The sequence below is a fragment of the Chamaea fasciata genome, unplaced genomic scaffold (genome assembly GCF_029207755.1).
Source record: "Chamaea fasciata isolate MVZ Bird 193981 ecotype frontalis unplaced genomic scaffold, bChaFas1.0.hap1 SCAF_4, whole genome shotgun sequence".
In the NCBI taxonomy this organism is placed as follows: domain Eukaryota; kingdom Metazoa; phylum Chordata; class Aves; order Passeriformes; family Sylviidae; genus Chamaea; species Chamaea fasciata.
Window position 1 is genome coordinate 77399020 of NW_027094089.1, and position 27190 is coordinate 77426209.

At 59.9% G+C, this 27190-nt stretch overlaps 3 protein-coding genes across 4 annotated transcripts; 1 reads left to right on the top strand and 2 right to left on the bottom strand.

The window, feature by feature from the left end:
• Positions 1 to 296: 296 nt before the first annotated feature.
• Positions 297 to 5552, bottom strand: P2RY4 (pyrimidinergic receptor P2Y4). The gene is made up of 2 exons (XM_066182142.1): positions 5521 to 5552; positions 297 to 2053 (listed from the first exon to the last, which is right to left on the bottom strand). The coding sequence occupies exon 2, from the start codon at positions 2035 to 2037 to the stop codon at positions 913 to 915; it is 1125 nt and encodes a 374-aa protein (XP_066038239.1). The 5' UTR covers positions 2038 to 2053; positions 5521 to 5552; the 3' UTR covers positions 297 to 912.
• Positions 5553 to 6509: 957 nt separating this feature from the next.
• Positions 6510 to 14742, bottom strand: LOC136288682 (phosphatidylinositol 3,4,5-trisphosphate 5-phosphatase 2-like). 2 transcript variants are annotated; one of them, XM_066182147.1, is made up of 25 exons: positions 14594 to 14742; positions 13595 to 13658; positions 12872 to 13004; positions 12676 to 12793; positions 12461 to 12598; positions 12226 to 12313; positions 12018 to 12104; positions 11763 to 11870; positions 11560 to 11674; positions 11291 to 11397; positions 10994 to 11096; positions 10409 to 10605; positions 10030 to 10147; positions 9825 to 9921; positions 9515 to 9653; positions 9337 to 9436; positions 8986 to 9074; positions 8680 to 8761; positions 8490 to 8579; positions 8291 to 8407; positions 8116 to 8204; positions 7872 to 7959; positions 7526 to 7681; positions 7329 to 7410; positions 6510 to 7250 (listed from the first exon to the last, which is right to left on the bottom strand). In XM_066182147.1, exons 1-25 carry the CDS (start codon positions 14728 to 14730, stop codon positions 6704 to 6706), a joined length of 3189 nt encoding a protein of 1062 aa, XP_066038244.1. In that variant the 5' UTR covers positions 14731 to 14742; the 3' UTR covers positions 6510 to 6703. The 2 variants fall into 2 exon arrangements, with proteins under 2 accessions (XP_066038244.1, XP_066038243.1); XM_066182146.1 differs by having other exon boundaries at positions 10030 to 10605.
• A 3891-nt stretch (positions 14743 to 18633) lies between these two features.
• Positions 18634 to 26473, top strand: ARR3 (arrestin 3). Its single transcript, XM_066182458.1, has 17 exons — positions 18634 to 18831; positions 20096 to 20145; positions 20518 to 20548; positions 20892 to 20952; positions 21307 to 21351; positions 21627 to 21826; positions 21936 to 21995; positions 22235 to 22302; positions 22600 to 22735; positions 22813 to 22897; positions 23000 to 23072; positions 23557 to 23694; positions 24133 to 24216; positions 24470 to 24493; positions 24571 to 24627; positions 24663 to 24671; positions 26274 to 26473. The coding sequence occupies exons 2-17, from the start codon at positions 20129 to 20131 to the stop codon at positions 26371 to 26373; spliced, it is 1188 nt and encodes a 395-aa protein (XP_066038555.1). The 5' UTR covers positions 18634 to 18831; positions 20096 to 20128; the 3' UTR covers positions 26374 to 26473.
• Positions 26474 to 27190: the final 717 nt, after the last annotated feature.

The following is a 27190-nucleotide window of genomic DNA, read 5'->3' on the forward strand; positions in this document are numbered from 1 at the left end:
GAGTGTGACACCCCAGTGATGCTCTGTGTGCCCCTTTCTTAGGCATGTGCCAGCAGGACTTGCAGGGAGTGATGGGGACAGTCCCTCCTGAGGGTCTCAGAGTGGGGACAGCCCTGTCCCTGTCCCATCCCTGCCAGGCTGGCATGGTAGAGTCAACAGCACTGACATCAATCTCAGAGTGCTGCTCTGCGCAGCAGTAGAGTACCTGTACTTGGTCAAACAAAAGGGCTGGGTAAACATTTGTGGAGCAAACACCCATAAAGGAAAATTCCCAAGAACCTTCCTGTTGCCACTGGAGCTCCAGCTCATCCCTCCAGACCTGCCCCAGTGGATTTTCTCTGGGGTGAAGGTGATTGTCTTGTCCCTCTTCCTTATGCTGCGGGGATAAACAGGCGTGAGTGTAGAGAGGGGAGGGGCTTTATTGGGGGTCATGGGCAGCAAGTGCCCCAGGCCGTGTCCCTCCCTCTCTGCCAAGGCCAGCAGTGTGATAGGGACATCTCTGAGAACCCGCCCAGCCTCGGCTCTGTCCCCAGGTTCCTTCTGATCCCCACATGTCACCAACTGAGTCATCTGGAAGAGCTGTGCCTGCCCATGGAGGCACCAGTGTCCCTCCTCTTCAGTGACTTATCAGCCCCATGTATCCCCAGGAGCGCCAGGGATGGAACACCAGCCTGCTGCCCCAAAAGAGCCTCCTCAGTGTCCTTTGATCCCCATGAGTGCCCGGTGGCTGTTCTGGCCAGCACCAACACCAGCACCCTCCTCCCACCGCCTCCCAGGGCAGGGCTGGGACCATCGTGTGGCCTCCAGCCCTCAGCCCTGCAGGGCTGGGCAGGGACAGCCCAGCTCTGGGACTTGGAGGTGCCCTGGGGGGCTGCAGCTCCTGGAACCCAGGGCTGAGGCTACAAAGCCCCCTCAGCACCCGCCTCCGCTGCGTGCTGTCTCGGCCCCTCGGGTGACACTGGCAATGTGGCTGCCATCCGTGACGGTGTCAGTGAAGGGTGACACCAGGGCCAGGTCCAGTGTGGGCACGGGCCGGAGGCGCTGGACGACCCCGCGGCGCAGCCGCCCCCGGTACTTGTCCCCAGCCATGAAGTATAGGATGGGGTCGAGGCAGCTGTTGATGCTCGCCAGGGGCCTCGTGATCTTGTAGGTGAAGTTGATGATGTTGAGGGTCCGGCAGTCGGCCTGGAAGTATCGGGAGGTGTAGTAGAGGGTGCGGGTGATGTGGAAGGGCACGAAGCAGATGGCGAAGACGGCCAGCACCACGATGATCATCCTGATGGAGCGCCTCTTGTAGGAGGGCATCCGGAGGCCGGGGCTGGAGAAGCTGGGCTTGCAGAGTCGCTTGGCCATCAGGCAGTAGCACAGGACGATGACCAGGAAGGGCACCCCGAAGAGCAGGGCCATGATGGAGGAGCTGTAGTGCACGTAGTGGTCGAACTCCTCGGGCCTGGTGGTGTCGTGGCACAGGGTGTTGTTGCCCTTGGTGCTGGTGGTGACGAAGATGAGGTTGGGGATGAGGCAGATGATGACCACGAGCCAGGCGGCCACGCAGATGATGCGGGCCTGCTTGGTCTTCACCCACTTGAGGGAGCGGATGGGGTGGCAGATGCCCATGTAGCGGTGCACGCTGATGCAGGTGAGGAAGAGGATGCTGCTGTAGAGGTTGGCGTAGAAGAGGAACCTCACCATCTTGCAAAACCCCGTCCCAAAGGGCCAATTGTTGCGGTCGGCGTAATAATAGACCAGGGTGGGCAGGGACAGGACGTAGAGCATGTCCGAGAGGGCCAGGTTGACCATGTAGGTGGTAGTGGCATTCCAGGGCCTCATCCTGGAGATGAACATCCACAGGGCCCAGGAGTTGAGGGGCAGCCCCACCACGAAGACGATGCTGTAGGAGATGGGCAGCAGGATGAACTTGAACTCCTCGTTGAAGACACACTTTGCCTCAGGTGCTGCTGTGGTGTTCCCTCCTGGCCAGGGAGCTGGTGTTGGTGTCCACAGGGAAACTGGGAACATCCTCACCGGAGTGGCCATGTTGTGCCAGCCAGACCTAAGGAGCAGTTCATAAAAGCACACTAGTCACTGATCCCGACCACTGTCAGGCACAAAGTGTGGAAAGGAGCCAAAGCTGCCAGATTTTCTCCCCCTCCAGGAGCTCCGGCCACTTTTGATGGTTCTCTGGTTTTTCTCAACTCACGCGTTCAGGCCTCGTGGGGAGCCGGGGGCAGGGGGAGTGGGCTCGGCAAAGCCTCCCCTCCACAGCCCCTGCACCGACGCCCATTAATCACCCATTAATCACCCCTTTGAGCCGCGCGGAGCCGGGAGCGGGCCGGGGACAGAGCCCCGCGCCGGCCCCGCCGGGCACAGCCCCACGGCCGCCGAACAATGAGACCCTGATGAGCACCAGCAGCCCCCGGCCGGGGCCGGCGCAGCCTCTTGGAAGCTGCCTCAGCCTAATTGGCACCATCCTGACAATGCCGCTGCTCCCGGAGGGCTCCTTGGGAGAAGAAAGGCGGGAGGAGAAGAAAGGCTTGTCTGGGGGAATGTTGTGGCCCAGAGAAATCCTTGGGGAGCTGTGAAAGGAGCCTTTGGGAGACAGTGTCCCTGGACAGCGAGGAGCCGCTCTCTGCCGGCTGTTGTCCATAGGGAAGGGATGAGCTGAGCCCTGTGGAGAGGAGCCAAGTCCCAGCTCAAGGCAGAGCAAGTTCACAAGGCAGGCAGGACGTTCCCTCCTGAGCTGTGCTAGGATCAAAGGCTGGGATCTGTGAATTCCTGGGAAGCCGGCATGAGGACAAGCTGTCACAGTTCATTACTCTCTTCACGAGGGAAAAAGGAGGGTCTGCCACCACCGTGATGTCCAGCAAAGGACCAGTGAGGGCCGCCTATGCCTTGACTCCTCCACACCCTCCACCATCCCTGGTGAAATGGTTCCTCCAACAGAGGATGGATGCTTGGATGAGTAACCTGGGAGCAGGAGCTGCTGTGCTGCTGGTCGAGATCAGGGTGTAGCCAAAACCATATTTGATGAAGGGAATGTGGGAGCATCTCCAATTCATTTCATCCAGGGCTCACCCACGAGGTGATGGGCACCAGGACAGGGGAGGACTCGGGGCTCAGGAGTGCACATTAGCTGGAGCTGGTGCTACAAGGCTGGAAGGACACATCCTCTCAGGCTCCTTCATCCCTTGGCTCCCTCATCATCCCCCTCCTGTCTCCCTTCACCCTGAGGATGTGCAAGCTTCTCCCAGCAGGAATATCCCATACGTTTATCTGTGGGATCATCCCTGCCACACCCTGCTTGAAGAGATACCTGTGGTTGACAGAGATGCTCATAAATGACTCAGCAGGCAGATGGGACAGCGGGGGCCCCTCCAGCCGTGCTCCTGGGGCTGTTTGAATTTCGGGCTGAGCTCCAGGCCCACATCCAACACCCTGAGGCTCTCAGCCCGCCACAGCTCCTGCCTTTATTGCAGGGATGAGTTCAGAGAGCAACAGGCAGGTCCTGATCAAACATTAACAGTGGGGAGAACTTGGTTTGTTTTCCCAGAACCAGGAGGGAAAACAGGTGGTAGGAAAACCTGAGCTTGCAAGCGAGGTGGCAGTGGTGGTCCTGGCCCAGCAGCCACATGTCCCCAAGCTGCTGACGACATGAGGGACCTGGAGATTTAGTTTCCTCTTCCAACCTGTGAGTGCAAGGGAACACAAATCCTTGAGCCTGACCAGAGCAGAACTGTTGCAGGCTCAGTGTCCAAAATCAGTGCCCATGACACAGGTCACCAACCAATTAAAATATGGAGAAGACAGCAAATAAAAGTTAATAATCAAGAGTGAAAAATGCGTAAGGAAAAATTCTGAGCAGCTGTGGACTGCTGGACTGCTCAGAGGAGAGCACAGGCACCTGGCTTCTGGCAGCTGATATAGCCTGAGTGCAGTCAGCCGTGGGATTTAACCATTCCCGAGCACATTCCTTAGAGGATAACCACCGAAATACGGAAATGCAGAAGAAGATGACATTTGGCAAGTTACATCTTAACAGGTTTCTTCCTTCCTCATCTTAGTCACAACCAAAATAAGTGATTTAAATTACTGAATCACATTTGTCTATCCTCAGGACATATCACCAGCAGCCCCATTCTTATTCCTTCCTGAGATTCCTAGCAAAATTATCCTTGGCTGTGGGCCTTTGAGGAGGGATCAAGGTGTGAGCCAAGAGCTGGGACTGTTTGTTGGAGCATGGAGGTGGAAGGTGCTGCAGAGGAAGGATGTGGAACAGGGAGATGGAAGGTGCTGCAGGAAGAGGTGATGTTCTTATTCTGCCTGTTTTGTGCATGTACAAGTGACAAGGCAGAATTCCTTGCCCATAGGATCGTGCCTTTGGAGTGGCCCTTGGTTTTCCCCAGGAAGGCGTCCTGGAAAATGCAGCAATAGCCACGGGCCAGCTGGAAGGGGCAGGGGCTGGCCATGGGCCACACATTGAGGGCAGATGATGCCCTCGGCCACAGGATTGGCAGTTTTCCCTGGCTCCTGGTCCTGCAGACGCGCCTAGCCAGAACTGTCCTTTGGCCCCGCTGGCAGTACCAGTCCTGGTGGGATCCGAGGGCTCCCCCTGCCCTGGGGATTCATGGAGGTGTTGGAAAGACTCCAGTAAAATGAAGGAGTGGGACAACACCAGAGCAGAGTCTGCCCTGGAGCCAAAGTCCTGCTGGAGGGACAGGTTGGGAATCGTGGTGTTGAGGATCATGGAGCAGCAGACAGGAGCTTGGAGAGGGGAGGTGAGAGCAGATTTTGGAGCAGCTGCCAAGGGATGGGTGAGCCTGGGACTGGCTGCTGCTGGAGCATGGGAAAAACAGGGCTTTTCTCCTCGCCTAAGCCCTTGGAAATTGCAAAACAAGGGGAAATTATGCAAAACATCCTGCAGAAGGACCCTTGTCCCTAATCGCCGCGTGGTTGACGCAGCCAAAGCCTCGGCACAAGGGGATGTGACCTAATTCCAATCCTTCCCTTTGCCTGGAAGAGCAGCCAAGGCATGCTCTGCTGGGACATGTCCCCGGGGACACAAGTGGGGTCGGGCCCACCCCATCCCCTGCCCTGAGGTGACCCTGGGTAGGGTGGGGGTGAGGGTTCCCTTCCACCCCTGCTGGGCTCTCCCTGTCCCCCACCTCGCTGGGAAGGGGCAGGGGCCCACGGTGTCAGGCTGAGCCACGGCAGCACCAGGGCAGCTTCAGCCCATGGGGAGACAGATTTGGGGGATGGAGAGAGGGATGAAAAAGGAAGGGGCCACACTGGGAAGGATGAAGGCCCTCGGTGACAGAGGAAGGAGATGGTGTGTTAGGGAGGAGGATGTAGGGAGGGATTTGGGGGTGGTGGAAGGCTGATGAGATCTGGCTGGCCCCCACCCTGCACCCATCCAGCCCTGCAGATCCCACCTCTGTCCCTCACCCCTGGAGCCCAGCTGGGACTGCGTGGCCATGGCAGGGCTGTCCCGGCTGTCAGCACACAGGGGCTGCCCCAGCTCACCTGCAGACCTGGGCGGCTCTCAGCAGCGGGGCCCCCACCGGGAAAGCCTGTTCCCCAAGCAGGACGGGGCCATGCCGGGGGCTGCGGGCGGCCCTGGCCGTGCCCTGCCGTGCCGAGTGTGCCCGCTACCGCTTCCCGCGGCCGGGAACAAAGTGCCCAGGGAAGGCAGGGCTGGAGGCGGGCAGAGGCGGAGGCAGGAGCTGCCACAAGGCTCAGCCCCACTGCGCTCCCATCCCTCTATTGCCCTCGCAGGCTTTGGGCCACGTGGAGCCCCCGGATATGGTACATGGTGGCCTCTCCCGTGGGGTCACAGCCCTTTCTCCAGGAGCACCACTGCCCCTCAATCAGGAGGGCATAATCCCTCATCCAAGGGCACCCTGTCCCCCCGCCCATGGCGCCACATCCCTCCACCCATGGTCACCCAACCACAAGGTCCATAGTCCCTCAACCCTGGGCTGTGTCCCTGCGCCCATGGGGACCACGGCCCCTCACTCTTGGGGACCACAGTCCCTCAGGCACGAGGGTCATAGCCCCATCCCTGGGTCCCGTGGCCCCTCGTCCGTCCCAGGACAGCCCCCCTGCCCGGTGGGTGCCGGGGTCCCGCAGCCCGCGGCGCTGTCCGGCTGGCGCCGAGCCCTGCGGGGCAATCCTGAGGACAAAGGTGACCACTGCCACCTTGAGGCCAGCCTGGGCATCGTGTTCCCAAAACCGGGGCCACCTCGAGTGTCGCACGGCCAGGATATTGCCGGATCGGAGTGTCCCTGTGTTTTTGAGGGGGTGCGCCCCTCTGCCGGTGCCGGGCAGAGCAGAGCTGGGGGCCAGGGGCTGTGACACCCGTCAGCTTTGCGATGGGCAAGGGCAGCCTCGAGGGCTGGAATGTGCGGCGTTCCCATGGAACGGGGAGAGGCGGGGGACAATGCCTTGGAGCATCCGGGACACCAGGAGCCGCTGTTTTCTGCACCTGGCTCGGCACTTTCCCTCTTTGCCCTTTCGCAGAGCCAGGTGTGCAAACACGCACCCAGCCCGTGACGCTTTATTCTGGATAGTGATAGCAAAGGCAGCGCAGCGGCTTCGGGAGCCGTGCTGAAGGGAAAGGCCTCCGGGAGCACCGTCTGAGCAAGGCTGAGCAGGAGGGAGCGGCTGCCGAGGACACGAGGGTGCGCAGGGCTGGGCACAGCTGTCGCTACATCCTGGCAAGCTGCAGGTCGGCGGGCGGAGGCTGCTGAGCCTCCAGGTCCAAAGCACCCAGCGCTCCCCGCTTCCCGAGTGGCCTCGGCACGTCTCGGCAGGGCCGCGGTGGCGGCTCCAGGGCGTGGTGGGTCTGGCGCAGTGGGAACTCCTGTCTGTCCCCCCTGCACCTGAGCTGCTCCAGCTGGCTCAGGTGAGTGCCCACATACAGCGAGCAGTCGCCCAGCCCCACAGCGTCCCTCGTCAGGATGGCCGACTTGGGTCTCTTGTGGTGGCCCGCTCTGGAGGGGCTGAGTGGGTGCCCACGGGACGCGCTCGGTGGCCCACAGCGGGACCGGCCACACCACGGCTCCTCCTCTGAGGCCAAGGGGACTCGCGGTCCAGCGGGGCTCCGGCACCGCTGGCCCCCGGCCGGGCCCTCTGCCTGCTTCTTGGGGGCTTCTCCGGGGGCCGCGACCCACGCGTTGGGCACTCCCTCGAAGATGAAGTAGGCGGGGTTGGTGTAGCCGGTGGTCGGCTCCGGTAGGCTGCGGGGGCGGCTCCTGCGAAGCACAAACAGGGAAAGGGCTCAGCATCCTGCCACTCTGGGGCTCCGGCACGGCTGAGCCCGCCTGGGGTACCTGAGGCGCTGCGGGCGTGCCTTGGGGCACATCGGGGGCTCTGCCGCCGGCTCAGCATCCTCCTCCTCAAAGCTGATCCACTCTGCAAAGGCAGCGAGGTCTGGCTTCACCCCACGGCCGGGGGCCAGAGGGCAAGGTGGCCCGGGGTGTCCCCGAGCCCAGGGCACCAGGAGGGGGCAGCGTGCGGCCGCCGTTACCGTAGAGCCTCTCGCGGGTGCCGCTACGGCCCCGGGGGACCCGGACCCGCATCCAGCCGCGCACGGAGCCCGTCTCCTCGCCACGGTGGAACAGGAACGTCTCGAACTGCTGGGCAGTGCTGCCGATGGCTGACCTCAGGGCGAGGCAGCACTCGCCTGCGGGCGCAACGTCAGCGCTCGGGGGGCACGGGAGCCCTCCGTGAGCAGCAGCAGCCGGAGCAGGCTGGGTGCCAGGGTCCCTCCTGCCAAGCTCCAGCTACCAACCTCACACGCAGCAGGCTGTAACCTGAGGGAGCTGTGCTTGGCCATCCCGTACCATCGTGGGGACCCCACCATCCCCACTTACCAAAGGACTCACAACTCTCCACGCCCTTGATGCTGAGGAGCAGGTGCTGGTCCCCCAGGTACTCTAGGTCGGGCAGGATGGGGTTCAGCTGTGCACAGAGAGGGGGGCTTCGGGGGGCTGCCACGGGGTAGGGGGTACAGGGAGGCTCTGTCCTGGGGGTAGGTGACAGCTCCAGCTCCCCTTGGGGCTCAGGGTACAGAGCCAGAGGCAGGGATGGGGATGTGGATACTCCAGGGCTGCGCACCACAGGCAGATGCTTGGAGGACCAGCCCAGCTTGAGGAATCCAGGGATGTCACAGTTCTGGAAGGTGTTCTCCCCACTCCGCTGCATCTCTGGAGGGGATAGAGGGGCACACAGCTCCAGCCAGGCTAGGTCACCCCCACAGCCACCCCCAACAACACCCCAGGCACCCCCTCACCCTCCAGGCAATAGGAGTGGAACTCGATGTAGCACTTGCTGCGGCTCGTGGTTTTCAGCATCACCTCGATGCTCTCCCACTCAATGCAGGCCAGCGCCTCGGGGCTGGAGCCGGGAGCTGCAGGCAGGTCCTGGCAGGTCAGGGTGTGCCAGGGCTCACCCCAAACCTGGCCCAAGGGGTGACAGACCCCAGCCCTTACCCTCCTTGGGCACAAACTGCGACGTCACTCCCACCTCAAAGGTGGCAAAGACAGGCGAGTGGTCACTGGTCACGATGTCATCGGTACAGCCTGGATGGCAGGAGGGGCAGCTGGGGGAGGGTCCCAAAGCCCTGGGGTCCTGGGCAGCACTGGCCACCCCTGTCTGGTCTGTCCCCGGGGTCTCACTCACCGTAGGAGTTACAGACCACGTGGGTCTCCGGGTGTGATTTCCACAGGATGCGGTCACACCACGAGGGGACATTGATCCGCACCTAGAAAAAGGGAAAGCAGCGGGTTAAACAGCCTCTTAGATCTGGGTGCCCCTGCCCAGAGGAGCTTCCCAGCACGCCAAAAAAGTGATTTCCCTCCTGCCCAGATCCTGTTTTGGCAGGGAACAGGCCGATGGAGCTGTGGGGATTGAGCATCACCACGCAGCTCCCTCAGCACCCTGCTGTCCCCAGAGTGTCCTGCTTGGAGGGACACTCCTGGAACTCACCCCCGTGGGCTTGGACTTCTGCCACACATAGGTGTCCCGGGTGCCCCGCTCATAGCGGTACGTGGGAGGGAAGGAGATATCACCCTCACCTGAAATCAGGACACACATGTGGCAGGGGGGCCATGGTCCCTGCCTGTCCCCATGGGGTATCATGGTCCCCACGGGAGGCTCACACTGATGGCTGGCACCCCTGGCCCAGTGCACATCAAGGTCTCCCAGGCTCTGGGCACTTTGTGCAGGGCTGTGCCAGGAGAGGGGACCCCAAGGGCTGGGGGTGACACAGGGAGGGCTGTGGGGACCCTGGTGCCACTGTCTCAGAGGGAGGAGCGGCACTCTTGTCCCCACACTCACTGAACCTCAGGAACACCTTGTTCTTCTCCCGCTCCAGGTTGAGCTGGTCAACAGCCAGGAGGGCTTGAAACTCCTTCTTGACTATGTGGGTGAGGATGTCCTGTGCCGGGAAAGGGACAGTGACACCCCGGGCTCCTCTCCCCGCGCTGTCCCCAGCCTGGCACCTGCAGGGCCCCACCTGCACATCCATGTCCAGGCGGTAGTTGAGGTCCCCGAACCAGAAGAGGTGGGTGAAGCGCAGGGTGAGGTCGAAGCCCGCCAGACGTTTGTCCCCCAGAGCCAAGGAGTGCAGGATGTCACTGTAGTTCTGGTTACGCCTGCAGGGGGAACCGCAGGCCACCGCATGAGCCACCCCGGCGACACCTCACTCTCATTCTGTTCCTGCCAGCTGGAGACAGGGGCAGCCCCGCAGCCCCTCTGGGCTCCTCCAGCCCCCTGAAACACCCACCTGCCCCAGGGCAGCCCCATCCTCCCCGTCCCTGCATCACCTGTGGGTCTTCTCACTGCCAGAGGCCAGGTGGCAGTTTACGAAGCCGAAGGAGGTCCCGTTGAAAAGGAAGGAGACGCCCACAGCTCCCTTGTTCCCTGCAGGGATGCGCCACCAGTGAACTCTAGGGGAGCCCAGGAGTCCTGTCCTGGCCCTCAGGCTATCCGCTCCCTCGGGGTCATCTCCCTGCCCTATCCTATCCCTACCCAGCGTGTTGGCGATCCCGGTTTTCACGCTGGAGGTGTGGACGTGGCTGATGCGCCGCTGGTGCTCCGGCTTCACCAGCACCACGATCTTGATGCTCCACAGGCACTGCAGGGCCACCTGTGGTGGGGCAGGGTGTGAGCCTGCCTGGCCCCCATCCTGCCCCACAGCCACAGAGGATGGGGCTGGACATGCAGCTAGGTCAGCAACCCATCCCTGATTCCTGGGGACGGCACTCATGGAGTCTGTGGGGCACAGGATCTTCCCTGGGCTGATTTGGGGTGGGGAAGGACCTGGGGGTTGGGGTAGGAGCTGTGGGGGGATGGCTGATGGTACCCAGCCCCCCAGGCCTGTCGGGGGTCTGGCTGTGCCTGCTGTTACCACTCGGTAGTCGATGGCCACGAGGGTCTTGAGGGAGGCGCAGAGGAACTCGACCCACTCGCGGTCGCCCAGGGAGTTCTCTTGGGTGCCAATGACGTAGATGTCGTGGGGGATGCAGGCTGTGGTCTCGTCCTGCGTGCGCCCCAAGCCCCTCGAGGTCAACCAGGAGGCCAGGGAGCGGGGTGGGGGCGTGCTGCCTGCGGGTGGGGACTCAGGTCACACAGAGGGGACGTGCCAGGCTCCCCAGCTCCTCTCCAGCACAAGCCCTGCCCATCTCCAGGAGCTGCCAGGGGTGGGAAACAGCCTGCCAGCCCCATGGATCAGCTGTGTGCATCCCAGACTGCTGCTGGGGTTGACAGCCCAAAACTCTCCTGATATCCCTGTTCTTCTGCCTCCCCAACACCCTCCAAGTGAGTGGATCGTGACACAACAGATAAAGCCCATTGGTGTCTTCTCCAGCCTCCTCCTAAAACTGACAACCAGCTCAGACCTGACGTTTCCTGAGACACCTCCCAAAATCCAGCCAGGCTCAAAAAGAGGCAAAACAACCTCCCAGGACAAGGCCACCTTCTCCTGGTCCCTTACCCATGTTCCACGTCCCAACATACACCGAGATGATCTCAGGCTCATCTAGGTTGGAATGCTGGATCTTCATCAACTGCAGCAGCTGGCAAAATGCCTCTCGCTTCTGCAGGATGGTGAGGGTGTCTTAGAGAGATGGGGGGCACAGCACCCCAGGATCAGGAGGACAACACCCCCAGGCATAGGAGGCATCTTCCAGGGGTGGTCTCAGTCCTGAGACCACTGATTTGCTGCTTCCCATATTCCCAAGGGCCCCATATTCTCACAGGACACACCGTGGGCATGGCTGGTGCTGCTCACCCGTGCACTGGGGAAAATGAAGTCCCTGCTCAGGCTCTTCTGGTTCTCACGGGAACACACCAGCCTCACCTTGCTCTGCACACTCTGGTACTTGATCAGCTGCAGGACTGAAGGATGGAGGTCAGGGCCACCATTGCCCCCACCTCCCACCACGGAGCAGTGTGGGATAGGGCATGTGGCCCGTCCCCGCAGCATCAGGCTGATGGCAGGGGACCCTACAGCCCCAAAGAATCCCATGGGCAGCCAGCAGGAGTGCAGCAGCCCCTTACTTTTATCCTGTGGGATCACCTCCTCCGGGGAGCCGCTGCCCCGCTTGGTGATGGTCACTGTCCCTGACTCCACATCCACCGTCAGGGCAGCACGCTGGGACTTGCCCAGCTTCACCTGCACAGAGGGACGTGCCTCTGGAGTTGTCCCCACACCTGCCCTGCCTAGCAGTGACACCAGGGTCCCTCCATGTCCTCAGCCTCACCTCGAAGTTCTGCACAGCCAGGGGCCTGGCAGCTGGCAGGGGAGCCACAGCTACGCTGGGCAGTGTCAGGTTGTGCCTTATCACAGTCTCCTGTAGTGACTTCAGCACCTGCCAGAGAAGTGGGCAGTGTGCTGGGGACACTGGGCCAGCTGGGAGCCCTGGGCTGTGCTGCCACTGGAGCTTGGTTTGACAGAGGGGTTAATGTAGGAGAGGGGTAGCTGTGCCTCCCCCTGCACCATGACTGAGGTCAGGCACCTTCTTCTCCAGCGAAGAGAGGAGGTGGTTGACAGTGGAGATCTTGTTGAGGAGCAGCTCCAGGTCTGGATCGCTGCTGAGGAAACCCTGAAGGGGAGGATGGATAAATGTGGAGCAGCACGGTGGCACTGGAATGCTGGATTCCTCGCTGTGGGTCTGGGCTGCACCACAAGATGTGGAGGTCCCTGGGGGCTGTGGGGGCACTCACCTGTTCCCTGGCCGGGCTGCGAGGGGACACAGGGGCTTCGAACACCCTGGTCAGGGTCTCCAGACCCGCCAGCGTGGAGTCGATCTCACTGCAGGGGAGGAGAGAGCAGGCGAGGGGCGATATGGGCGTTTCCCGTGCCTTGACGCGACACTCAGTCACCAAAAGGGGACGGGGACAAGGCGGGTGGCCCCGGGCAGTGGCCCTGCTGCAGCCCCACCGTCCCCAGGCCACTGACCTGTGCAGTGCCCGGCAGGCAGTGGCAAGGGCGGTGCTGAGGTGCCGCAGCTGCGGGTGCCCGTGGCACAGAGCCTCCAGGTCCTGCACGTGGTGGGTCAGGTACTCGGCCATGAAGCCCATGAAGTCACTGGCCGGGCTGGGAGAGGGGTGGACTTAAAGATCCCACCCTGGGCATGACCATCCCATCACCCGGGGCGGGCAGGTGTTCCTTACCTGCTGTGGACCTGCTCCTGCAGCCTCTGGTGCAGCTGCTGCGGGATGTGGGTCCGGCTGGAGGGGCCAGCGCTGGGACACAGCACCGTGTGCCCCCAGCCTCGGGCATCCTCCCCATCTGTGGGTAGAGTCACCAGCTCAGCGGGACCCTCCCCGCTCCCAGCCTGGAACAGCCCCCGGCCCCTCCCCGGCTCACCCGAGTCCTCCTCTGGCCTCGGCCGATGCACGGGGTGCAGCAGGGGGGTCACCAGCCCGTTGTTGGGGTGCTGGTAGGCACCAATCAGGTCAGGGAGGGTGCGGAAACACTTGGCTTGGATGCCCTGGATAGTCTGGGGAGGCAGAGCAGGGAAAGCACTGTCACATTCCCTCCTCTGCCAGGGCAGGCCCAGTCTGCTGTGTCTAGTGCATCTGTCCCACAAAATGTGCCCGAGGTGAGTGGGAAGGGCCAGCTGGACACTGGACCCACGGGGTTAGGAAGATGGAGGAGTATGGAGACATCAGCCTCCTTCAGCAGACAGGGATTCTCCCTGTGGACACCCAGGATGCTCTTTTTAAGGGGCAGAAAGGGCAGCTGCAGAGAGCTGGGCAGCAGGAGAAACCCTGAGGGGACATCAAAGCGAGGGCAGGACAGACCCCGTGGGGACAGGCACCGTGGGGCTGGCTCTGTGCAGCCAGGCTGTGACAGGGTGTGTGGCAGGAAGGGACAGTGTCAGGATGCCTTGAGCTGTGGCGAGGCGGCTTTTGACGGCCTCGAGCTGGAGTGGCTGCAAAGCGCCCGCATCCTGCAGCTCGAGCAGAAAACAAACCACAGGCTGATGCCGCCTCGCCGGGGAGGGGGACGAGCGCCCCGGGCCCTGCACCGCTGCATCCCGCCCACGCCCAGCTCCGAGGCACCGCCCAGGGCAGGGGGTGCACCCACCTGCACGGAGAGCAGCCCCTCGCCATCGGGGAGGATGCGGTAGGTGTAGACGAGCCTCTGGAACCTGGAGAGAGCAGGTGAGGGGCCCCATTCCGCTGCCCACAGCACTGTGGCAGCGCTGGGGGCCCAGCCCTGAGACAAACACCCCCATCGCCTCTGCAGTGAGAGGAACTGAGCGAGCATTTCTAGAAATAAATCATCACCCTCAGCTCGGGGTCTGTGGGAGGATGTGCAGTGTACCCCTGCTTCCAAACAGCATTGGGACAGCCGTGATTCCACTCACTGTGATTCCACAGCACCGTGGCTCTTTGGCTTTTAGCCAGACAGAGCCTTTGCCGTGCTGCCTGTGGGGCTGCTGCACATCCCTGCCCGTGCCACCATCCTGTGCCACCAGCCTGGACTCTGGCTCGTGCCCCACACCCCTGGTGCCTAAATTTGCAATTTGTGCCACACAAAGGGCCAGGCCAGTGAAGGAAAGGGGGTGCATCCTGCCAAACCTGCCCACACAGATGTGTGTCAAGCAGGCAGGAAGGGTGCAGAGCAGGAAGGCTGCAGAGCAGGAAGGTTGCAAGGCAGCAGGAAGGGTGCAAGGCAGCAGTGCTCTCAGGGGCTGCACACCTGGTTCCAAGAGTAGGGATGGCAAGAGGTCCTGTGCTGGGGGCTGTAGCCCCAAAGCCCCAGCCTGGGAGATGCTCACAGGCCAGCAGGCAGCCCGAAACAGCTCAGTGCACTCTGGATTTGGGGTTATCCATTCACCAGCCATGGTGCTGGGAAGGGCTGTGGGCCCAACCTTCATCCTGCTCCCAAGGACACAGCTCCACTGCCCTGACCCGGGAATCACACAAAACCCTGGTGCCAGGGAGCTCCCACCCGGCTCACCCCACTCACATCCCTACAGAAGGCCCTTCCATGAGGTTTTAGCAGTGCCTGGAGTAGGGAGAGGCACAGAGCAAGGGACAAGAGACAGAAGCCACACGCAGAGGCAGGGCAGGGACTCACAGGAGGCACAGGGCATAAGCCCCCTTCACCGACTCGCTGTCCCGCACCAGGAAGGAGCCATCCCGCCCAGCCTTGGCCAGCAGCTCCTCAGCCACCACCTGGCTGATGTCGCGGTGGTACCACCCTGCTGCCGCCATCCTGCTGAGCCGTGTCCCCGTCCCAGCGCCACATCCAGCTCAGCAGGGGCTGCTGACAGTCACAGGGGCTGCTGGGGCGGGTGGTGTAGGGCCACCGGGCCCCAGGTACCCGAGCGTGGTGCTGGCTGCAGGTCCCGGCGGGTGACAGGGAGCCACCGGGGTGATGCTCATGGGGAGGGGGTACCCAGCGGACAGGCAGCGTAGCAGGAGCCCTAGGGGGGCAGCTGGTGCAGGCTGGGGGCCTGGATGATCCTCACCACGGAGGCTCCAGCCTGCAGGGAACACGGGGGCAGATCAGCGAGCGCATCTCTCCTCTTGGGAGGGTCACAGGAAAAGTGACCCTGGGCCACCGTCCTGCAGCGGTGCACGGCGGGGACAGGCCATGCTGGCGGCACCCAGGGCCCGACCTCACCCGACACACTCACCGTCCCTCACAGGCGCCGTGCGGGGCTCCCGTGGCTCTTGCGGGGTGCTGCTGAGCTTTCGGGCTTTCCCCGGTGGGTCACACCGGTCCCCTGCCCGCCCCGCTGCCCATCGGGGCGGCAGCTCGGGGTCACGCAGTGCCCACCGCGATGCCCTCGGTTCCCGTCCCACGGGCCGGGCCCTCCCCGCGGTGCTGCTGCGCTGCTCGCTCGGCACCGCGGCGGCCGCGCTCTTCCTCCTTCTGCGCGCCCCGCTCCCCCCAGCCCCGGAGCCGCCGCCTCGCTCCTCCTCCAGCCCGCTACCGGGGCCAGGCAGCGGCCACGCTACCCCGGCACGGCAGGGACAGCGGGGACACTCCCGCAGAGCGCTGTGCCTCCACCTGCTACCTCCACATCATCCTCGGGGATGAGGGATGGGCAGAGTCCTGGGAAAAGGCTCTGCCAGTGGCGCAGAATGGCAGAAAGCCCCTGAAATATGTTTGGGGCTGTGGGTAGGGCTTGAGCTGCCCGCTTCTGGGGAGCCGAGCTCTGTCCTTGGCAGAGGGAGACGGAGCTGCTGCGGGCACCGGGCACCCACAGTGGCACTGATGTCACCACACCTGTGTGTGCCCTGCCTGCAGGTGGGAGGGAATTTGGGTCCAGGGGCTCCCGGGAAGGTTTTGGGAAGGAGGGAGACTTTTACCAGCGGGACAGGGTTCGGACAGACCCACAGGTCCTGGGTGCAACCCCAGAGGTTTTACTCCTCGTGGCCGGGAGGCAGCGGGCCCACACGCGTGTGGTGGCTCGAGCTGCCAGGGTGATTAGCAGCAATTAATTACAGATGAGCAGCAGCCACCGTCTGCTGTCCAGGTGCCTGGCAGCTACAGGGCTGCTCAGGGGATAGATGGAGAAGCAGATTCCTGCTGGAGGAGGATGAGGGTAAGGATGAGGACAAAGTGCTGTGCCAAGCCACGCTCCTGACGCGCTCCCCACCCTTGGCACCACTGCACATCCCTGCAGCCAACGCTAAGGGGACTGTTCCCCCCACCTCCAGCACAGTGCTCCAAAACCCCCTGTGAGGCTTCCTCCTGGGTTCCCAGCCTTGAGAGGAATTTGTGGCTGGGCCAGTGAGAACTTGGGCCACCCAGTTGATTTGGGGCTGGTGTTCTGGTCACACAGCAGTGGGTGCAGCTCTGCCCAGCACCTGCCGTGGGGACACACAGAGGTGTCAGGCTGGAGACACCCATCCTGCTGGTGCCCCAGTCCAACCAGTGCTGCTCCCTCCTGTTACTTAACAACACGGCAGTAATTCCTGGCAGGCGTGGAGGTGCCTGTCTCCTGATTAATGTCATCCATGCCGCTTAATCCGGATCAGGGGAGGAAGACCTGGAGCTCTGAGGGGCTTTGGGAAATCAGCAGTGCCTGCTGTGAGTGTTTATGTAAGGTGGCTGTGGTGTGCAGTGCCAGAGATGGAGCTGGGACTGTGCTAGAGGCACCTGGAATCTCTGTCAGCACCTGGGCACAAGTGAGGTTGGGAGGGCAATGTGGCTTCACCAGGGCCAGACTGCTGGGGGTTCTGGCTGCACCAAGGCTCCATCCAGAGCCTGTGGATGCAGGAGGACCCATGGCCCTTCTCTGGGAAGGCAGGACACTCCAGGGCATTGTCCATTGGGATAGAGGAATGAAGCCAGGCCCCACCATGTTCCACCAACCCCATATCCACTGGTGTCCTGCCCCGCTGCAAGTGGCTGTTTGAGCTGTGCTTCACACAGTGAGTGGACCTGGAGGGGTGGTGGGATGAGGAGATGAAAGGAACGTCTGGATATTTTTTGCAGGGGAAAAAGGAAGAAGGCTTCTTTCATTTCCCTCTTATTTTGAACTCTGCTTCCTTCCCTGGTGCTTGGTTTGGAGCACAGTTTGAGCGTGGGAAGAGATGTGGGCTCTGTCCATCCCCCCACTGTTTTGGGGAGGGAATTATCTGCTCCCCAACTTGGGCAAGGCCGAATCCACCCAGCTGGGATTAGGTTGAGCTGAAGAGACGCAAGATGAGCCCTTCTCTCCACCTCACCACACTATGCAGACCATACAGAGCCAGCAAGTGGCCTGGGTCACAGGGCCCTCATTAAGAGTGTAACAAAGAGCCACAAACAAAGCTCAGGATTAGGTGTCCCAGGCACAGTGCTGGGGGCCCTGGCCAGGCTGAGGATGTCCAAGTGGACATGCCTCCTCCTCCTCCTTTTCCTCCTCCTCCTCCTCCTCCTCCTCTTTCACCTGCCAGTGTGAAGGTCACAGTTCACGTGTCCCCCTGACTGTGGCAGAAATAGCGCCCGTTAATCTGGGACCTAAGCTGCTCTCCTGTGTGCAATTAAAGAGATCACAAGTCCTGGCCCCAGGGAACGTGTGCTGGCAGCTAAAGCCCTGGCAGTGGGGCTGCTGGGCATGGCATGGCAGCTCCCAGTGGCCGTGGGGGAGCAGGTTAGCTGTGTTTGGGGGGAGTTGGTAACCAGGTGATAAATGTTGTTGAGCTGCTGCAGGGTCCTGGGAGGAGGCGCAGCTCCTACAGGGATATCCTGATCCCAGTGCTCAGCTCTGGAGGTTGAGCCAGAACCAACTGCAGCCCCAAAGGAAGGGCTTGAGTGATGGTGGAAGTGAGGAGGAGGAGTGGGGCCTTGCAGGAGCAGCTTGTAACTACCCTGGGCTGTCCTTGTGCCCCAGCCCCAGAACCAGACCTAAAGCCATTCCCAAGGGAGGGTTGGGAATGTGGCTAGGACAGGGTTGCAGTGGGAATTCCGCTTGCCTGTCAGCCATAAGGTAGAGTCACTTTGGGCTTTCCACAGTGCTCTCTTTGCCGCAGCAAACCTGGAGTTAATGATGCGCTAATTGGGTCAGACGAGGCCAGCCTGGGAGTTATGAAATGACGCTGGGCTGAGCAGGCTGTGTTGGGGACAATGGCAGCTCTGTGTCCCACACCCTAGGGGTGACTGATCCCTCCCTCGTGGTTCAGGGAGGGTGAATCCTGCCTTCACCCCGTCATCTTGTACAGCAGTGTCCCCATGGGGAGGGTGTCCTGTGTGCCCTGGGCCATGGCAGGTCCCCACTAGGTGAGCAATCGCATGGGCACGCTGGCCAGGCAGGAAGCTGCTTGTGCCTCCATCCTTCTGTTATCCAGCCAGGAAGGTGAAGGAGGGAGGGAGAACTGCAGGCTGGTCCCTCCTTTTCTGCCATCTCCATCCAACCCCAAGTCCAGGTCCGGCCCATCTCCCCTTGCCATGGGAGCAGCTGCAGAGCGCCCCTGTGGGAATCCACACCCCCTTCTCACCGGGAGCAGAGCTTCCACCTCAATTACCATCACCTTACTCCTAAGCCCTCTTTGCCAATCCCTCTAAGCTGCTTTCCCAGGGCTCCAGCAAGCAATGTATTTATAGCCCACTCTTACTCATGAAGCGTCTCCCCAATTAATCAACTAATAGGATTCTTCCCGCAAGTCCCTCTCCCCGGAGCACCCACTCAGACACACACCTCCTGCAGTCCGGGCCAAGGCTGAGTGGGCGAAGATCAGATGCCAGGGGAGGGACAGCCCCGGGGGATATAAGAAGCTGCAGGACTGGGAGCAGCCCGTGGTGACTGGGTAGTGCTGGGACGTGCTGGGAGAGGAAGAGGAGAGAGACAGGAGGAGTCTGTCTGACCATCCACCTGCCAGGTGAGTGCTGCCTGCTCTGCTGCCTGAGCCCTGCCAGGGCTTTGGGGTTCTGAGGGTCTGGAAAACAGGGCAGGGACAGCGGTGCTGGGTTGTGGCTCTGGAAGGAGGATTGTTTACAGCTGAGAAATGGGGAAAATGTGGACACAAAGGATTCCAGTGTGGCCAGAGGACATGGTGGAGGGGTCAGGCAGTGGCATGGGACCACAGAGCCAAGCCAGGGAAGGTCTGAGTCCCCCCTTTGGGGCCTGGGAGATGCAGAGCAGAAGTTCAGCTCTTCTCCCCTCCACCTTTCATTGCCTCATCCCCACTTCCTGGGGTCTGGAGAGAGCCAAATTCTGCTCCCACTCCCTTTGCACCTTCTCACCCTCCGAGGATTCCCAAACCTCACATCCCACAGCACCCAAAGGCCTCAAAAATCCTGAGCTTGGGACTACGTTCTCATCTTCTTGTGGGGAAGAGAGTCAAACCCTCACCCCCATGGCCATTTCTTCTCTCTCACCAGCTTCCCTGAGGTTGTGTTCAGAGGCAACTTTGTCCACGTGTCCCTGTGGCTTAAATTCCTGCCTGGGCTTAAGCTGTGCTCATGTCAGAGCTGTCTATCCCTAAGAGGCTGAGCTCATCCCATTTAATATCCCGGAGAATCAGCTGGTGATCATTGGGATCTTTACAGGTTCCTTCTGGACACCGGCTCGAGCCAGTAGAGCTTGGGCAGGGCTGGGAAGATCCAGCCCCACTCCCAGCATAAAGGGATGGGGATAGAGGGACCCAGTGCCCTGAGACCCCTCTTTCCACGGGGCAGTTGGGCTTCCCTTGACCTTTCTCCCTGTGTTTTCCTCATCTTCCTGTGAGTGACAAGACAAAACAAGCCCATTCCTACCACTGAGCCATGACAGCCAGTTTCCAGCAGATAGCAAAAACTACTAATATTGAGATTCTATAAGGCCTTTTGTTCATTTTCTTGTCTTTCCCAGTCTTGAACCTGTTCCATTGGGAATCACCTTGTGCTTATTCTTCTGGAGCAACACTCTCCCTTTCTCTCTCTCCCACTTCATCATCCTTTTGGCTGGGAACAAGGAGCTGGCTCAGCTCCCATGTGCCACCCCAAAGCTCAACCTGGAGCTCCCGAGCTCTGAAAAGGTGGCAACACCATATCCCGAGGGCTCTGCAGTTTGTTGGGATGTGCAGGATGTTGGATGGTGGCCATGGCTGGGATTGCATCTTCCCCAGCACCTCGTCCAGTGCTTTCCCTGTTTTCTCCCCACAGATTTCCACCAGGAGATTCCTGCGCTGACTGAAAATGGCACAGGGGTCAAAGTAAGAATATTTATTGATTTTCTTTATCTGGAATTGGGACGGAGGAGGGCACTTCAGGGCAGGAGCAGAGGGGGAAAGCACCCAGCTGCTGCTCCCAGGGGCTGGAATGTGAGCTCTATGTTGGTTTTTCTCCCTTGCCCTTAAGATGCAAAATCTGCCCACTCCTCCAAGGGCACCCTGAGCTCAGGAGCACATCTGGGGCAGCCACACAGGCTGGGTTTGGCCCTGAATTTGCAGGACATGGAATTCCCCAGGGACAGGACACTCTGGCATAGTTCTTGGTGATGCAAAACATTTGTAGGGCAGCCCATCGTCCCCCCACCCAGTCTTGTCCAAGACATTCCCAAATAGACGTCTCTGTTTTCTCCACAGGGTTTTCAAGAAGACCAGCCCCAACAGCAAGGTGAGTTCTGTGCCCTGTCTCCTCACGTGCCCTGTCCTCTCATGTGGCCAGCTCAAGGTTTAGGCTGTGCTGGGATCCCTCTGGGCTGGATCTGCCCACAGGATCCAGGCTGGGTTTGCCTTCCCTTCGAAATGTGATTGATTCCTGGACCTGCCACGATGCCACTGCAGGACTGGCTTTTCAAAACAGAAAATAAAAACTACCCTGATATGACCCCTTAAAGGTGATTCTGGTCCAGCCTGGTCACAAACCCCACGACACAACTCAGGGCTGAAATTCGGGCCAATTCAATGGCAAACATTAACTTGCTTCTGTCCTCTCTTTCCCCATCTGCTGCCTCCAGCTTTCCCTCTACCTGGGGAAGAGAGACTATGTGGATAATGTGGATTCGGTGGAATCTGTAGGTGAGTGGCGATGTGCCCAGCACTGAGGGGGAAATACAGGCAGGAGAGTCTGGGGAGACCATTCTCAGCATTGCAGACTGCTGGTAGAGCAGGAGCAGCTCTGGAGGAGCAAATGCCATGTTTTCCTGCAAATATCCTTAGGAGAATAGTGAGAAAAGGGACAAACTCCCTTTCCAAAACAACCCAGCCACACTGCTGGTGGAGACACTGGAGGAGACATCACCCTTGGTAGCAGCTCCTCTCTGTCATCTTCCAGCTGCAAAGTGGATTATTTGGGTTTAAAAACTTGTGTTTTGGCAAAGATCCTCCCAGGCAGTGGAGCTCACCCGTACTTCTCCTTTTGCATGTTTGCAGATGGTGTCTGCCTGATCGACCCGGAGTACCTAAAGGACAGGAAAGGTATTGATACAGAAATACAGCGTGAGGGGAGGGGATGGAACCAGCTCAAAGCTCAGCAGCAATCTGGGACTGTGCTCAGGTCAAAGGTGCTCCGTGTCACCTACAGCCACAACAGAAAGGACATGAGGGATCCTGTTCATATTTAGTGCCTGAGGTCCTGAGAAGACTCATTCCTGCTGAAGAGTTTTTAAAATAGTTTTTCTCACATCTTTATTCACCCCCTGTGCCTTCTCTCCCTCCCACCCTTCCCCTGGTCCCTCTCCTGCCTGGCTCAGTGTATGTGACGCTGACCTGCGCCTTCCGCTACGGCCGCGACGACCTCGACGTGATCGGCCTGACCTTCAGGAAGGACATCTACGTGCTGACCACCCAGCTGTACCCACCCGTGCCAGACCAGGCCCCCAAAACCCTCACTCCTCTGCAGGAGAAGCTGATGAAGAAGCTCGGGGAGAACGCCTACCCCTTCACCTTCGAGGTAGGGGCTGCTCAGCCCCTCCCAGCCAAGCGGCTCCATGGTGTCACCACGGCTCAGCTCTGAATATGCCCTTTATTCTCTTTTTTCTCTCTTTCCCTGCTCTGCCCAGATTGCCACCAACCTGCCCTGCTCCATCACCCTCCAGCCCGGGCCAGATGATGTGGGAAAGGTGAGCTGCTCCCCAGTCTGTGTCCCCTGGATCATCCTCCCTGGCAGGGGGTTGAGCTGTGGGGTGCTAAAAATGAGAATTGATTCTCATGGCCCACGGGGTAAAGGGTGGGAAGGGAGGATCAGCACCAGGATCTCTGGGAATGCAGTGGAAGAAGGAAGGAAGAAAGGAAGCAAAGGAACCTAAAGCTTAGGCAGCTCTGAACCCCTCCTGTTTGGTGACCGTATATGTTCCCCCAGGCCTGTGGCGTGGACTTCGAGGTCAAAGGATTTTGTGCTGAAAATCTGGAGGAGAAAATTCACAAGAGGTATTTTCAGGGGATCCCTTTCCCCTGCTTTTGGCCCTAAAACTAAACCACAGGATCTTTATGGGGTGACCAGGTATGGATCAGGCTGAGGACCTTCTGGTCAGCCTGTGCCCTGCTTGGATAGGGCACTCTGCCCAAAACTGGGGCAGTGGTCCATGTGTCGCATCCTAAGAACCAGGTGAAACCTTTACCCTTTGGCTGGAGACACTGTGATGTCCCCAGAGAGTCCCTGCGACCCCTTGAAGGCCTTGTTGAGGATGTGGGGGACACTGGGGGCTGCCACCTCTGTCCCCACAGGAACTCCGTGCGCCTCATCATCCGCAAGGTCCAGTTCGCCCCGGCGCAGACAGGGCCGGCCCCGAAAGCCGAGACCACCCGGCAGTTCATGATGTCAGACAAGCCTCTGCACCTCGAAGCTTCCCTGGATAGGGAGGTCAGTAGGGACACTGTCCCCCCCAGGGACGGGGACCAGGATTTCTGGTTACATCCTTGAGCCTCTTCCCACTGCAGATCTACTACCACGGAGACCCCATCCATGTGACCGTCAACATCAACAACACCACCAACAAGGTTGTGAAAAAAATTAAGATCTCAGGTGAGAGAGGGGCAGAATGGACCCAGCACCCATGACTGCCAGGGACGGGGACCGTGAGCCCCTGCCACATCACCAACATGGCTCCCCCTTGTCTGTCCCCAGTGGATCAGATCACAGACGTGGTCCTGTATTCCCTGGATAAATACACGAAGACTGTGTGCACCGAGGAGATAAAGTAAGAGACAAGGGGCCGGAGGTGATGTGGCATTTCGGAGAGGCAGGAGGATGGGAGAGTGATGAGGAGAGTGGATGTGACAGTTTTACACCAAGCAGCAAAGAATCTTGGGGTTAGAAGAGCAGGTGCAGAGGAAGCAGAGGACAGGGACAATGTGGACAGCGTCCCATCAGCACAAGCCGGTGGTGGCTGGGTAGGTCCCTCGGGAAGGTGCACAGCTGGTCCCAGGCTTCTTCATCTCCTCACTTTGCATTTTTGAGGCCAGACACAGCCTCTGCCCCCCTGAGAATGGGGAGGAAGGGGGCAAAGGCTGGGGTAAAAAAAAGAAGTGGTTGTAGAGGGGAAGGAGAGGAGGGAACGAAAGAAGGAAATGGCCCAGCAGCTGCATGGGGAGGGCAGGGCTGGCTCTGCACAGGTGCCTGCAGTGATGCTGAGTACCCCTAGACTGGGGCTGGCTCTGACCTCTTCTCTCCCACCCTTCCAGTGAGACTGTGGCCGCCAACTCCACCTTCTCCAAAACGTACTCAGTGACCCCCCTGCTCTCGGCTAACCGCCAGAAGCGAGGCCTCGCTCTCGATGGCAAGCTCAAGCACGAGGACACCAACCTGGCCTCCACCACCATGTAAGAGCTGTGTGGGCTTCCCCTGCTCCCCACCACGCCTTCCTCCACTTCCCCCTGCTCAGGATGCTCCAGGCTCCCACCAAGGGCCCCTGAGCCCACCCCATCCAACTGGAAAATGTAGGGATTTTGTGACACTGTAACAGACCCAACTCTCCATCCCGTAGGAGAGATGTAGCTTCCCAGTTCCAATGCTGCTCAAAGCTCCTGGATCCCTCTGCAGGGCAGGCCCTTGTCTTGGAAGGGGCCTCTAGAAGCTGCTCTGTGGCTTCACCCAAGTGCCCTCCCCTCTCTTCTCCTGTGTTGCTCTCCGGCTAAACCCCAGTGCATCCCATGTGTTGCAGGACACAGATAAATCTTGGGAACCACCATGTGGGGGGGGGGGATTGGAGTCTGCAGACAGCACTGCCCTCTCACTGTTCCCCTCTGCCTTTTTCCTAGCCTGAGACCTGGCATGGACAAGGAGGTGCTGGGCATCCTGGTATCCTACAAAGTGAAGGTCAACCTGGTGGTGTCGCGAGGAGGGTGAGGCTCTGTGGGCATGGGAATCAGGGATCACCAGCTCAGGCTGTGCTGGGGAATTTTGTATCCCAGGAAAACAAGAGTGCACTCACACTATGGGCCTCATCATCCCTGCTCTGCTCCTTTGGGGTCGCTGGGCTGATCTCTGACCACCACCCCTACTATCAGCCATCTTCCACCTCAGTATAAAGCACAGTCTAACATCTCCCCTCCTCTGCCTTGGCTCATTTCTGTCCCTTCTCTCCTGCTGCCACAGTATCCTGGGGGATCTCACTGCCAGGTAAGGGGAGCTGCCTGTGGGGCTGAGTGTGGGGCTGTGCTGGGCAGGATTCCTGACAGAGCTGCTTTTCCTTCCAGTGATGTTGGGGTGGAGATGCCCGTCATCCTCATGCACCCGAAGCCTGACGACAGTGAGTTGTGTCTACCGAAAATCAGGGGGGAAGATACAGCCCTGGTTCGTGCCTGACATGTTTTGGTTTCTGAAATTCCTTTCCCAGGGAATATTCTGTAAACAAGAGACATGTTTTGGTAACAGCAAAATTGTTTACAGAAAATTCCCTGAGAAGGGACTTTCAGAAACCAAAAACCATGTCAAACACAAACCAAAGCTACAGGAAGAGGTGCTTCTGGTTCAGTGGGGGAGCTAGTGAAAATAACTCTGGTGCAGCTGCCCCAGTGCAAAGGGCCCTGCTCTGCCCTCTGAGGGATGGGCACATCTGCCCAGCTGGCCTGGAGCAGAATGGGAGCAGTTTTATGGGTTGGGTACAGCTGTCCAGCTGTGCTGCACCCACCCTGTGTCCTGGAGCAGGGTGGGAGGTGTACTCCCCATAGCACCCGTCCCACTGTCCCTCTTTCCAGGAAAACACCCAAGCATTGAGGAGAGTTGTCAGTTGAAATGTCCTGTCTGTATTAACCTGCACATCTTTTCTCTCCCCATCCCTTTCTCACTGTGCTTATCACTGGAATACAGCTAAGCCAAGGTAAAGAGATGTTATCTCTAACACACAAACCAGATCCATTACAGATGGATGTGACATCCCAGCTGGAGGTTATATCCTTGGATTAAACCACAGGTCACAAAGCCCTGAGCCTGTGTCACAGGAGCCACTCCCAGAGGCAGCAGGAGAGATCAGATCCTGGGATTGGGATGTGTTCTGCACATTTCCAGGGCTTATTTGACACAACAGCTGCAAGCCCAGGCCTTGCCCTGTCCCTCAGAAGCAGCTGGCAGTGTCTTCCAGCCACAAGTGCCATCACGGGACAAAATGTCTCCATGGCCTTGGTCCCCCACACAGAGATCCCTGGGCTGCTGGAAGTCACATCCCTGTGCCCCTGCACATTCCCCAGCACCAGAGGCCTCTTCTCCTCCCAGATCAGCTTATTCTAGCTGAAGCCACATCTGGGGCTGGTTTCCTCTGGGAAGCTGCAGTGCCAAATCCATTCCTGACAGCCATGGCTCTACCAAAGGCTTTGTGTCTGGTTAGACCCTGCAATAGGATGTGAGCACTAGGATTTGGGGCCTGGAAAACCAGGCTGCAACTCTAAGCTTTCACACTTATCCTTTTCACACCATCCCTTTCCCAGCTCAATGAGAACATTTAAACTTCCAAAGAGGAAATCTCTTGGTCTGTACCCACCATGGCTCCATGTAGGTTTTGCCAAATCATTTCACATTTCCAAGCTTTTGGAAACTCTTTTGCTGACTTTTTTTTTTCTGTTTTCTCCCCTACTTTTCTGCTCTCCCTTGCTGTTACTCGCTGCTCACCTTTCTCAAGGAGGTAACTCAGTTCTTTGTTTTCCTTCCCTTGTTTTCCCTTGGAAATGAAAAATCTTGTGCAAAAAAACACCAGAAGCTGCAGGCCCAGCTCCTTGGGTCATATAGGCTCACAGTGATGGGGCCTGGATTTGTGTGCTGGGGCCAGGCTGTGCCACACAGTGACCTCAGTGTTCTGTGTGAGGTGACAGTGACTACTGTGCTGCCCCCATCAGGAGCAGGGTTTGGGCTCAGCAGGGGTTTCCCCTCCTCCTGTGGGCTCACTGTGCTCTGCTCTCCCTTCCAGCGAGGAGGACATTGTCATCGAGGAATTTGCTCGCCAGAAGCTCAAGGGAGAGAAGGATGATGAAGATGAGAAGGAAGAAGCTGAGAAAGAGGAGAGCTAAGCTGCAGGGCCCCAAGGCCCCAGTTTGGGATGCAGCTGCCTGTAGTGTCTCCACTGTGCCACACCTGGCACCACCCCTTCAGCCCCTCATGGTCCCCATAGGTCCCCCTTCCCCCCCTGGCTTCTGGCACCCACTCCAAGCCCTGGTAGTGGTGGTGAGAGCTGCTGCAGCTCCTCCTGGGACCGCCACGCTGGAAAACCCCACGGTGCTCCCTGTTCCTATGGGTGCCAGGACAGGGATAGGGCGGGTGCGACGGCTCCGGCTGAGCACGCCACCAGCACGGCTGTCACCTGCCCGTGCTGTGCACAGCTCTGTGACATTGATACCAATAAACCCACTCGGTGGCCCGGTGCAGGCTCTTTGTTGTGCTGAGGGGAGGTGCCTTCGTGCAGTGGGGAGGATGAGGTGATGCAGGAGCTGGTGCAGCCAGGCCCGGCCGGGCCCATCCAAGGTATGGCTGGATGCATCCTGCGCCAGCTGGGTCCAATCCCAGTACAACCCCTCCGGTACAGCCAGACCCACTCTGCTACAACCATCCCCGGTACAGAGGGGTCCAGCCAAGCTACAACCGGACGCGTCCCGCACAGCCGGCTCCGACCCCGCTACAACATGCCCGCTGCAGCCCGGGCACATCCCGCTACGAGCCGCAGCATCCTCGCCGCGGAGGCCGCCCGGTCGCCACGGCAACCGCCCTCCCCATCACCGCGGCAACCCCCTCCCGTCGCCATGGCAACCGCCCTCCCCGGCAGCAAGGCCCCCCCCGCTCTCGCCGTTGCCATGGCGGCGGGCCATCCTCCCGTTGCCACGGCAACGCGCC

What these genes read in the sequence shown, in the direction of transcription:
- LOC136288682 (XM_066182146.1), bottom strand. Translation starts at nt 14,730, where the DNA reads ATGGCGGCAGCAGGGTGGTACCACCGCGACATCAGCCAGGTGGTGGCT. An exon ending in TCTCTTCGCTGGAGAAGAAG is followed by an intron (nt 11,871 to 12,017) that starts GTGCCTGACCTC and finishes CTTCTCTGGCAG; the next exon opens with GTGCTGAAGTCACTACAGGA. An exon ending in CAAGGTGTTCCTGAGGTTCA is followed by an intron (nt 9,075 to 9,336) that starts GTGAGTGTGGGG and finishes TCCTGATTTCAG; the next exon opens with GTGAGGGTGATATCTCCTTC.
- P2RY4 (XM_066182142.1), bottom strand. Translation starts at nt 2,037, where the DNA reads ATGGCCACTCCGGTGAGGATGTTCCCAGTTTCCCTGTGGACACCAACA.
- ARR3 (XM_066182458.1), top strand. An exon ending in AGACCAGCCCCAACAGCAAG is followed by an intron (nt 20,549 to 20,891) that starts GTGAGTTCTGTG and finishes TGCTGCCTCCAG; the next exon opens with CTTTCCCTCTACCTGGGGAA. An exon ending in GTACCTAAAGGACAGGAAAG is followed by an intron (nt 21,352 to 21,626) that starts GTATTGATACAG and finishes TGCCTGGCTCAG; the next exon opens with TGTATGTGACGCTGACCTGC.